Source organism: Phocoena phocoena, chromosome 1, assembly GCF_963924675.1.
Source record: "Phocoena phocoena chromosome 1, mPhoPho1.1, whole genome shotgun sequence".
In the NCBI taxonomy this organism is placed as follows: domain Eukaryota; kingdom Metazoa; phylum Chordata; class Mammalia; order Artiodactyla; family Phocoenidae; genus Phocoena; species Phocoena phocoena.
Window position 1 is genome coordinate 132,932,866 of NC_089219.1, and position 12,617 is coordinate 132,945,482.

Consider the following 12,617-nt stretch of genomic DNA (forward strand, 5'->3'; position numbering starts at 1 on the left):
GTTTCTTTTGCCTGGGTCTGTATCTAACTGCAGAGCTGACTTATAAATGCCAAGGCCATAGATGGAAGGATCCATTTTGTCCTTAGTCATCAGGTGATTCTGGTAACCTAAGATGACCCTTGTTCCTATCACAGGGTCCTTCACCTTCAGGAATTCTCTGGAAGGCTCTCTATCACCCTGCCCTCTTAGCCTCACTGGTCAGCATTATTCTTTAGAACTAGGCTCCTTACTCAGGAATCCATCACTGGAATGAGGAAAAAAACCCCTGTTGTCAGATCACATGCACCTATTTTGAATCTTTATCCCTTTACTGGGATCTCAAAAGGTGGATTACAATCCATTTAATCTGGACCAACCACCATCTATACATTCCCATTATTTCCTTTTTATCTCTTTTCCTCCAGCTTAGGAGAATCTTTTCTAGGCTAAAATGTGGTGGTAGTGTTGGTAATGTCAGGCAAGGATTACTTTCCTCCATTTATCCATCATGCTGGCTAAACCATGGAGTCCTCTCAGGGAATGGTATAGGTTTTGGAAATCTCACATCCAGAAAAGGACTTCTTTCCTTGTTTTTCACTCTGTAATGTAAGGTAATGAATGAATGCAGGTAATGAACATATGCAAGAGAGTCTGGCAGTAGGGTAAGGGGGAGGGAGGCAAGGAACCACTTGGGTGAAATGTTAGTATTTCCAAAATGTTGCCCCTCAATTCACACTGTTACTTCAAAATTTCTCCTGAGTAGGTGCTCTTGGTCTGGTGGTCAGTCCCTAGGAAGCCTTGTAGGACAGGCGTTGGGGAGGTGAATGAGAGTAGAGAGAGTCTAATAGTGTCTCAGAGTGAAGACTGAAAGTCCAAGGTATGGTTGAAACATATATTGACATGTCTTTCTACTTCCTGTTTCAAAATGGCAGGTGAGAGCAGAGAACACAAAGGAAGGAATTCTATTGTAGGAAAGGGAATCCCATCCCTCCCATCCTATCACCACATTTATCCCTCAGTTATGTTTTAATTCTCATCCTTCCAGATGAGAAAAGACAAAAATGAACAGTGTTTTTTGTTTTGTTTTGTTTTTTGCGGTACGCGGGCCTCTCACTGCCGTGGCCTCTCCCGTTGCGGAGCACAGGCTCCGGACGCGCAGGCTCAGCGACCATGGCTCACGGGCGCAGCCGCTCCGCGGCATGTGGGATCTTCCCAGACCGGGGCATGAACCTGTGTCCCCCTGCATCGGCAGGCGGACTCTCAACCACTGCGCCACCAGGGAAGCCCTGAACAGTGGTTTTGAGTGTAGGAAATGATAATTATAGTCTCTAAAACTAGAGAAGTAGGAAGGGAAAGGTCATTGACACTACATAAAAAGGGGTCCTTGAACCTACCAGCAAGGTCTATGAAGAATTAAGCCTACTGTCCCAATCCCTTAAGATTTCCTTTCCTCTCACAGTCACTAATTTCAGGCCACTGCAAATAACTTTTGAATGCCAGTATGCTGTCTATGAAGAGAATGGGCACTTGTCTGTTTGCAACTCTATCCAATTCATTTCTGTCTTCTGGGTGTCCCTGGGTCTTAAGATCAGAATAACATGGAAATAAAGTATGAGCAGCTTAGAGGCAAATCAGAGCTCCTTATGTGAGGGTATTTGTCTACCTTGCCTGATGACGTCTGATATCACTCTGTGAGGTCTGCCCAGTTTGTGGTCAGACCCTAGCTTTCATTTTCTTGGTGAATGAAGATGGTGAGGTGGGAGCCAGTGAGGGGTGGGAGCAAATGAGTGTGTGTGACCAGGCTGCATTAGGTAATTATAATAATATTGACAAATAGTCTAATACACATTTTGAATTACATTGTTCTGAAAAATAAGCTAAATGCTTATTTATCTGCATCACTGTCAATACTTCCATTTTTATAACAACCCTTTGAGGTAGGAGCTCTTGTTATTTCCATTGAACAGATCGGGAAATAGCCTTAGCACTTTTAAAGAATGTCCCCCTAAATAAATATCAATACATTTCCAGTGAGAGTCCACAGCCAAAGAAGGAGCCCTGGTCACTCCAAAGGCCACTTAGTGTGAGAGAGGCTTCTGTGCAATGGTGTAAGGACCCACTTGTAACCTCTCGGAGTGTGACCCATGTTGTTGGTAACGAAAATGGAGGAAAGTGTGGGGCATAAGTACCCACTTCAGAAGATGATGCTGGTTTGCTTGAATATTAAAAATAGTCCTGGAAGGTAGGATTTTGTACTACCTTTTCCTGATTTCTATTAAGTTCCTCCTGGAAAAGAATTGCTCATTCCCCTGTGAGGGTAGGTTGAACCCAAGGGACAGAGAGGACAGGAAGGAGTTGCCACTCTTGGGACTTGGTTTTTACTTATTATATATCATGTCTTCTTCCTTCTTTTTTTAAAATTGAAATATGATTTACAATGTTGTGTTAATTTCAGGTGTACAGCAAAGTGATATATATATATATGTGTGTATACTTTTTCAGATTCTTTTCCATTATAGGTTATTACAAGATACTGAATATAGTCCCCTGTGCTATACAGTAGGTCCCTATTGTTTACCTATTTTATATATAGTAGTGTGTATACATTAAGCCCATACTCCTAATTTATCCCTCCCCCACCTTTACCCTTTGGTAACCATAAGTTTGTTTTCTATATCTGTGAGTCTATTTTTCTATATCTGTGAGTCTATTTCTGTTTTGTAAATAAGTTCATTTGTATAATTTTCTTAGATTCCACATGTAAGTGATATCATATGATACTTGTCTTTCTCTGTCTGACTTACTTCACTTAGTATGATAATTTCTAGGTTCATCCATGTTGCTGTAGATGGTATTATGTCATTCTTTTTTATGGCTGAGCAATATTCCATTGTGCATATGTACCACATCTTCTTTATCCATTCATCTGTCGGTGGACATTTAGGGTGCTTCCATGTTTTGGCTATTGTTAAGAGTGCTGCTATGAACATTGGAGTGCATATATCTTTTCGAATTAGAGTTTTTATCTTTTTCTGGATACATGCCCAGGAGAGGGATTGCAGGATCATATGGTAGCTCTATTTTTAGCTTTTTAAGGAACCTCCATACTGTTCTCCATAGTGGCTGTACCAATTTACATTTCCACCAACAGTGTAGGATGGTTCCCTTTTCTCCACACCCTCTTCTTTTTCCTTCTTAATGAAAAGTTTTCACCTTCCTCTTCTTAAATTTTGACCAACATTCCTCTTTAGATTTTGAGTCTTATGCGTCACTCAGACTTTGGCATGAGCGTGTGGGGGGTGTGTGTGTGTGTGTGTGTGTGTGTGTGTGTTATTTTCATCAAAATGTGAAAGAACTTTTATAAAGTAAACCATGAAATAAGTTAATGTCTTTCTTCCCCATATGGGTGTATCAGTGTGTGTGTCTCTGAGTGATTAAAACCCACTCCCCTAATAACTTAACCAGTTTGTTTTAGCTGCAATAAAGAGGGATTGAGAACAGTGTGGACGCCCATGCTCAGGAGAGAGGAAGGAGAGTACACACTTGCGGGAAGGGCGTGAGGATGAACAGGCAGTGAGTGGATCACTTGACCATCTGTAACAGATAGAGAGTAGATGTCTGCGGCTGTTCATTCCCAGCCCTTCCCCTTCTCAGGCTACTGAGAGATGGGAGTCTGGGAACACAACACACTAAGCCGAGGTGGTGACGGTCCATAACACAAATTTCTGCACGTGGTTTTTATGAGTGTCTCACTCAGTCCTGCATGCTAGCTCTCAGAGGCACAGGAAGAGAATAGGAAGGACTCTTAGCCATAAGCCTGTGTAGTCCCCTCACTTTACAGAAGAGACCCTGGGAAAGGTTAAAGAGCAGGGCCAGTGTCACACAGCTAGTCAGGGTCAGGACCACATTTCAAAGTCCTTAAGTTCTAGTCTATAACCTTGGGGTCTACTGGACAGAATTACTGTAAGAGGTCCAGGGTCTTGGCCTTTTTCCTTAACATAGGTTGGCGTACACAGCACTTAACTCCTGAATGAGAGTATGCACCATTCTAATTATATAGTCACTAAGCTCATTACTAGGTGTTCCATACAGATGATTTGGGGCTAGAAGTATCATCTCCCTGGAATCCAAAGTATAACTGTCAGTAGATATGTTCAAAGGCTTATGCCTTGCGTTAAAATTTAAGTGCCATGTGGTTAAATCTATATTCTCCTGCTTTGGGGATGTGTGTTAAGGGTGCTGTGGTTGAGAACTCTGGCCAATTGTCCTTGGTATGGAGGAGATTTACTGGCAGGGCTGAGGATTTGCATGTTTATGCTTTTTCCTCCTCTTATAAGCAACCAGGTTTATTGAAAGGAGACTGTGAATATTTTTAGATTTGGAAAAATCTCATTTGGACTTGAGGCAGAGACTTCTAGAGGTTGATAAGAAGCCTACTATTATCATGACCACGCTCATATCCACTTTGAGTGCCCTAAGGCCACACTCCCAGCCTATGTCTTTGACACATGCTACTTTTGCTAGCCCTTCTTCTGGAACCTTATTTCTGTTCAGCTCTAGTTCCTTTCTCTGCTGCTGGAGGAGATCCCAAGCGAACTTATCTTGGACTTACCGTAGGATGAGTAGGTATTTGACATTTGCTCAGGGGCAAAAATATGGATAGAAAATAACTATTGATTGGGAAGCTTTTTGGTCTTTGGTAGTATTTCATGCATTGCGCCCCGAGTAATTCAGTATTCCAGATGTCAAAAAGTATTCTACCCCAAACAGGTTCTGTGTTCAAATAAATTTGGGGCACAAAGGATTAAACAAAATTGCTGCAGGACTTTTCAGAACCTTTAACAAAACAGTTCTCAGGTACAATGTGAATCTTCCAGAGAACGTATGGCATGCTACCTTTCTTTCTTCAAGCATATTTAACCACTGATACTACTTTTTTTTTGCAAAGTACCACCCAGGACCAGAGTTTATGAACACAATTTGGGAAAAACTACTCAGCGTAGATACTCAAAACTTATAGGCAAGTTGTAGCCTTTCAAAGTTTGATTCTGGCAAATTGGTATAGGCAATTTGGAGAGAACAAAAACGTGTTCTGTTAGAATCCTCATTGATGTGAAGGTCGATATTGCTGTTGGAGAACTGAGAGCATAATGGTGTATAACTTTGATGATAATTATTACTGAAACTGGATATGTAACCATGAAGTGGAAGGCATCTTGAAAGATGGAAATATTTCATTTTACTAGGTTTATTCAAATACCGGACACCCTGTATGTTTTTGAAATAGATCTGTTTTCAAACTAATTTTTACCTAATAGGTTGATATAATAATGATGCACAAATGTATAAAATTATACAGAATATATTTTTATAAATGGAAAAAATAATGTTGAATGTTTACTGGAAGTAATAGAAATGATAAACAAGGAAGATGAGGTCTAGCTTTGTTTTAGATGTGAAAGTAGACAATATATCTCAGGACAAGTCTAAGCATGGCTTGGTTAATGTCAGCATGTCTGGGCAGACTAGAATAAACTAGAACTTGGATTCAGAAACTGCCCTTTGCAATAAGGTAGTCCCTAATAAGGCAGATTGAGCTGCCCGTTACAGAAACCAATGGGTTTGGCACCAGATACCCTGGTGACTGTATCCTGCCCGTAAAACCATGTACGTAGTTGTCTATAGGGTATTGTACAGAGTTCAGGAATGGGACATATTGAATATGATCTGGCAAAAGAAAGGCAGGGCTATTCTTCTGGGGGGCCCGCTATACTCAGCAGACTATTGATACAGGGAGGACTTAGGTAGGAGGAATGAAGCAAGTCTGGGGAACTGGGATTAGATCTGGGACACAAGGGCAGGATCAGCCTGGAAATATAGCTAGGATGACTCTGGACACCAGAGGGTTGGTCCAGAGCTGTTGACATTCCCTGTTCCAGGTACTGGAGATGAAGATGGGTCTGATCCTGACAATGTTTAGGGGTGGAGAAGGAGAGTCTTCAATGGGGAGAGGAGAGAAGCAGGGATTGGGAACTAGACAGATAGGAGTTGGGACACTCAGAGATCCTTAGCCTTTTCTTTTGTAATATACAGTGATACCACTAGGTCTTTCATCTAAGCCCAGATTGGATGCAATGGATGGAACTCTTCTCTGAAGCACCTCCCTTGGTGTTCTCAGGGAGATTTGGGAGGAATGAGAGTGGAGCAAATTCCTGTAGTGCCCATGACATTCAGAATTTCATGGTAGTTCAGTTGGACTTGTCTTTTGTCTCAATGGTTGTTAGCTCCTTGAGATTAGGGGTCATAAAATCAGAAGCAGCATGTACAACTGTCATTTACTAAACTCCTTCAATGTGCCAAATGCTTTAAGAAAAGGAGCGCTCTCATCTCCACTTTACCGACAACAAAACTGAGCTTCTAGAAGGTCAGATAGCTGTCCAAGTCCTCAGAGAATCACATGTGCTTTCACTTAGACCAATGGCTCTCAACCTGGGAAGTTTTAAAAAATACTGAGGCATGTACCCCATCCTCAACTATTTGGATTCATTTCACTGGGGCTGGCATTTGGACGTCTGTATTTTTCAACAAGTGATTTTAATGCACAGCCAGGGCTGAGAATCCTGGCCCTCTATAATGTCACCTTGTCTGTATTGTTATCCCTGGCATTTAATACAGCACTCACCCAAGACAGAGGTTAAAGACATGTTTGCTGATTGGTTCAGAAGGTACTTGTGGCCAGAGGGAAGACCAGGGACTGAATGCCACTAGAAGTTATAAAGCATCCCCTTAGAGGCTGGAATTGAACATTCAATGTTTATCAGCAGACAGAGGGTGGCTCTTCATTACATGCTTAGAGATGTTTTGCAAACCTTCCATTACAGGTGGTGTTGTCCTCAACCCAGCCTATTATGGCATGCCTGGCCACACCAACATCATGATCCATGAGGTGGGGCATGTCCTGGGACTCTACCATGTCTTCAAAGGGGTCAGTGAAAGAGAATCCTGTGACGACCCCTGCAGGGAGACGGTGCCGTCCATGGATACAGGAGACCTCTGTGCCGACACTGCCCCCACTCCCAAGAGTAAGCTGTGCCAGGACCCAGAGCCTATCAATGACACCTGTGGCTTCACCCACTTCCCAGGGGCTCCATTCAGCAACTACATGAGTTATACAGGTATCACAACAGTCCTGATGTCTTTGTTTTTATTAAGATTACATGGGAGCCTTTTGGGGCCGGGAGGGTGGAGGTATGGGAATTAGAGAGGATTATCAAGCAGTCATTCATGCCAGAGAGTTGAAGTGTATTTGTCATGGCATATTCTTTTTTTTTTTTTCATGTCTTTGAAGAACTTAAAGAAATACTGAAATATTAAGGGGTCTCATTGACTAGATTCTCCTCCACTAAAAATTAAAAGATAAGCGTATTTCTATCTCAGTTAAAAAAAGAGGGAAAAAGCCAAAAGCTCTCTTGAGAGCCCTTTCACCTCTAGAACTTGGTTATATTGCTTCTTTCCCATATTCGTAGGGATTTACTCTGAAGGAGAGTCCAAAGGTGATGGAGAAAGAGGTTTCTGTTTCAAAGTGGCTCTTTGTACTATTTCTGAAGTTGGTCAAGAAGATGACCCTGGTTAATTTTAAGCTCAGAGTTCCTTTTTCTGTTATGTCATTTTTTAAAGTATCAGATTCTCTTCTTCCAGCACTAGACAAGGGCTGCTTCTTAGCTTGCCTACAGAACCTGGTGCTGTTTCATTTAAAAAATGGTACTTTCTTGGTCCTGGTTTTGTTGTCTTGGATTATGCTCCTTCTTTGTCCTTTCACACCTCCCTTGTTTCTGTCAAAAAGTAATACTACTCATCATCTCCTGATAATGGACTTAAATTTATCCCTAAAATTAAGGACTGATGTGATTTGATGACTTATTCCAGTGGTGAAGGAAGGAAGTAATTTTTCTATAACATCCAGGGGCTTCTTGGTGATAAGTTCTAGATAACTATCCAAAAAAAAAAAAAAAAAAAAAAAGGAAAGAAAAGAAACGGACAGATGCTGACCATGCTTTTGCAGGGAAGAAAGAGTGCTGAGCTGGTCCTGTCAGTGACCCATCAATATATTCCTATCTAAGTCTCATCTTGGTGCATGATTCAGGTACATCAAATTCATAAGGACCAGCATCCTTGCCTCTCCCAACAAGCACACAGTGGCCCTTGCCAGGGCAGAGAGACCAGACAGTGGGGTGCGGAGGGCAGAGCTATTTAGGTACTACCTTTGAAGTGGACAGAGGAAACATCTAAGAAGCTGAGGGGAGTGTTTCACTGGTGGGCCTTCATGGAAGAAGGCCTGGAAGCTAAGATAACTCCTTTTCTAACCCTATGAAGAGTGTACCTAATAGGAAATTTTACCAGCTCTGAAAGGAAGTTGAGGATCACCATTCCCAGTCCTGCTGCCTGCTTGACTTTTTGGCTTTCTCTCCTCTTGAGCGTCTCCATGAATACTCACTAACCTGGGCCAAAGTCACTGGGCATAAAGCAGGTGTCTGCAACTCCACACATGTTCACGAATTAAAAGGCCATATGCTGAAACACTGCCATCTTGTGGTTTCCTGAATAAGCAATGTCAGCTCAGAGCAACCCTGAACCCCAGGGCGTGAGTCTCACTCTGGCCAACATCAAGGTAAACACCAAGCCCAGCTTACTTTAGAGACAAGCCAGTGCTCTTCTCTGCCTTCTCTTTCCCACCTCCAGCCTAGATATTTCCTGGCAAAATCTATCCCTACCTTGGTGGACATTGCAGGTTAAAACCTCCATCTCTCTTGTTCCCTTTTTTGTCTCTGCAGATGACGACTGCACTGACAGCTTCACCCCTAACCAAGTGGCCCGAATGCACTGCTATTTGGACCTTGTATATCAGCAATGGAGTCAAAGCCGAAAGCCCACCCCCATTCCCATCCCACCCATGGTCATCGGGCAGACCCCCCTGTCCCTCACTATCCACTGGCTGCCTCCAATTAGTGGAGTTGTGTATGACAGGTGAGAGAGGCACTGGTATCTTTCTCTGTGGCATTTCTTGTGAACAAGGGGAAGGACGTGAAGTTGGGGGAACCCCAGTTTGGAACTATAAATATGCACCGCTACTCAGGGCTGCCTCCGCCACCCTGCTCAGTACTCATCTCCTGAGCAGAGCTCATGGGGCTCTCACATCAGCCAGTGGTGCATCATATGTGCCCACTCCTTGGCGAGGGGCATCCGGATGTTTCCTGACATCACATCTGGTGGGCTTCTAGGAGCTGCGAAGGGGTTGACAAATGTGATAAAAAATGACCTGACAAAACTGAGATGGCATTTGCCACCTGTCCAGGTCAGCTGTTCCTCCTTGGTGTAAGGGTGGAGCAGGGCTTGCTACTTGCACAGTGGTGTCTGGAAGAAGGGAAGTAAGGCATGTTCCTCCAGGCAGTTCTGGGGGTGAGTGGGTGGCTGGCGACTCAAGCTGTGCATCATTTCTGTGTCCTGTTGTACCCCGTGCCTACCCCACTTATGGCTACTATCTTGAGGAATTGTCATTATCTGTTCATTTTCCTATCTGCTCCACTACTCAACTGGCAATTCCTTGGGGTCAGGACTATTTTTTGTATCTTTGTCTCTTGGCCTGCCACAATAAACAGCTAATTTGTGTTTATTGAAGAGAATCATTACACCTAAACTTGGTTTTTATTCATCCTTTGCATATCGGTATAATGAACACCAGGAAAAATTTTGTGGAAAAGAGAGAAGGTAGGAAAAGGATGACATCTTACAATTGGTGGGAGGATGGGGGAATGCGGTTTAACTGAAAAGGGCCAGAACCCCATCCATGACCTGCTCTCCGTTTTCAAAACCTACCACTGTGGGCTATTCAGTCCTTGTATGTGTGAGGCAGTGTGCGAGGTCGTTTACCTGCAGTTGTCTTATTTAGTCCTTGCAGTGAGCCCACTCTCTGCTATATAAGTGAGGAATCCGAGGCATAGAGAAGCACACGGTGGCTAGCCCAGGACACCACAGCTGGATAGAGCTGAATTGGGGGTATCCCCTAGAATTGCAGAAATGGAGGACATGGAATCGATTGTTTCTTTGAATTTAGAGCTTTCCCCTTTAGCAGGTGGAGAGTCCCTCATCTGTGTGTCATGCTTCCCTTCTGGGTGTCAGATCCCAACTAGGGAGCTGAATGTCCCTGAAGCATGTTCCTGTGTACTCCAGCTTTGCTGAAAGCCTGGGAGAGAGGACAGGGAGAGACAGGGATGGGAGGAAGCATTTGAAAAGCATTTGAAAAATGAACCATTTTTCAAAGTGGCTTTCCCAGCCTTCTGGGATCTTGGAACCTGTCCTGGACACCTGGTGGACACTTAATGCGTGGCATTACTTAGACCCCGCAATCCTATAGAGCAGTTTTGATGGTCATCGGCACCCAAGCTCTCATGGGTTCCCTCTGTGAGTCACCGAATAGCTCTGTGATGTGTGTAAGAATCCTCTTCCTGCACGTGTGACCTCGTGCAGCTTGGGTCGCTCTGGCTGAACAATAGGTCCTCTGTGGGCATGTGCAGACCCGTGTTTTACATCAGTTTATGTAACACATGTAAACAATTTAATCTTTCAATTCTCTGTCTGGTACAAACGTTACGATAAAGCAGACATCAGTGCTGGCTTGCTGCGAGGCTGTTGGCAGAAAAGGCTGCAGTTGGCTTCCTTTTCTCGGTGAGGTGGGCTACAGCGCTGAGGCCTCCTGACACGTGCGTCGGGGAAACTCACGTCACGTACCCCGCGATTTGTGTCACACTCGGAGTTATGTTTACTCCTCCCCAGTAGGTATTTGGAATCCTTATGTCAGAGAGGAGCCCAACCACGCACTAAGCAGCGGCCCCGGAAGAGCCAAGTGCATCAGGGAAATGTGGTTTGGAGTTGCGTCCGCAACAGAAGTGAGCGCTGACTGCAGTCGGGGTTTGGAGTTAACGACACCTTTTGGTTGCCAAAGTACTGGACACTTGATGGTGTTTGGGAACTTGCTCAGAGGAATTAAGAAACTAGTTGTGACTTTAGGCAATTTACTTCATCCCTCTGAGCCTGAGTGTCCTCGTTTGTAAACAGGGTTCTTACAGGGATTAGAAATAATTTATGAAAAGCACCTAGTGGAACAATGCCAGGTATATACGGTGCTTAATAAATGGGAGCTGGTAGCATACTTATTACCCTTATTTAACTATACTGTTTTTCCATTATATTGCAAGATTTTACTTTTCTCCCTCTACTTGTTGAGAGACCTTGATTTGATGCCTCCGTTTGCAGATGGATCATTCACAGTTGGGCTTCCACAACCTATTAAGTGTAAAATAAGCTACAAGGATATATTGTACATCACAGGGAATATAGCCAATATCTCATAATAGCTGTAAATGGAGTATAACCTTAAAAATGAATTGTATACATATGACTTTTATAATATTGTACAGCAACTATACTTCAATAAATTTTAAAAAAAGATTCTAAGTATCAGAGACAGGCCCCGTCAAGTGATTTCCCCTTGTTATTCAGCTATTGTTGTCATTACCTCTTCAAGATACGGTGCTTGAAGAGCTCTTCATAGGTGTATTAATAGTCTCAAGGATGTGCATAGAACAAGCTCTCACAGAGGGACTGCTAAGGCCAGTCTGTGTCCTAACTGCTGGGAATAGAAAAATCGAGCTTGGTCTGGATCTGCTCACAGGCAAAGGAGGAGGAATGGGGATGGGGATTCTCAACACCACAGATCAGTGCCCTACAATGGGAGCCAGAATGTACAGTGGGTGCCCAGAAGAGAGAGTGCTGGCCATCCAGAGGAGTCAGGCTAAGTGCCACTGCAAAGGTTACATTTGCATGGGTCTTGAAGGATGAGTAGGGGCTTGCTAAACAGAGAAGCTTAGAAGCCTATTTAGCTAGAGAGAGAACAGCAGGTCTCATGGAGCTATGTGAGGGGTATGATGTATTTTGTGATATGGTGATTAGTTATTGTGATGGGAACATAAATGAAATTCATGAAGGGACTGAAGTAGGTAAGGCTGGAGCTATCCTCTGAAGGACACTGAATCATGGTAAGCAACTCAGTCAATGGAGGACCAAGGAGTGTTACATTTCATATGACTTTTATTGTATGTGTGTGATTAAAAGTAGAGAGTTAAAACATAAGACCACATATAACTAATATGTTTACTGTGAAAATTGTTGTCTGTTTCAGTTGGGGGGAATGCAAGGAGGCTTTGGATGACTTATTGAGAGTCAGTGTATAAGTCATTTTATGTTGAAAGATTCAGATGGTAATTATTTTGTGTTGACTGGATAGAAGGCCTCTTTCATCTCCACAGGCCTCCTTTATGACTTAGTTAAATTCTTCTGCTTCATAACCTTGAGATTTTCATGTCACTATGAATTTTGCAAAGATGAGGTCTATACAAGAAGGAAATGAGTTGAGAAATAGTTGTGTTCTCAGTTACCCACTAAGGCCTCACTCCCCATTGCCACTCCCATGCCCCAAAGGTCTTGTGAATTTCATTAACCCAGTTCCTCTGATCTATTTCTCCCCATCTCCACCCCTGCCCATTGTTTTCCCAGGGTCCCGGGCAGCGTGTGTGGTGCCTGCA

General features: G+C 43.3%; 1 protein-coding gene across 1 annotated transcript in view; it reads left to right on the forward strand.

Moving 5' to 3' along the window:
• PAPPA2 (pappalysin 2) overlaps positions 1–12,617 on the forward strand; it is a 281,960-nt gene that overhangs the window by 112,067 nt on the left and 157,276 nt on the right. Inside the window, exons 4-6 of the mRNA XM_065870845.1 lie at positions 6,861–7,154; positions 8,811–9,003; positions 12,589–12,617. The exon at positions 12,589–12,617 is cut by the window's right edge and continues 93 nt beyond it. Coding sequence (XP_065726917.1) covers positions 6,861–7,154; positions 8,811–9,003; positions 12,589–12,617 — 516 coding nt within the window. The remainder of the gene's footprint in view (positions 1–6,860; positions 7,155–8,810; positions 9,004–12,588) is intronic.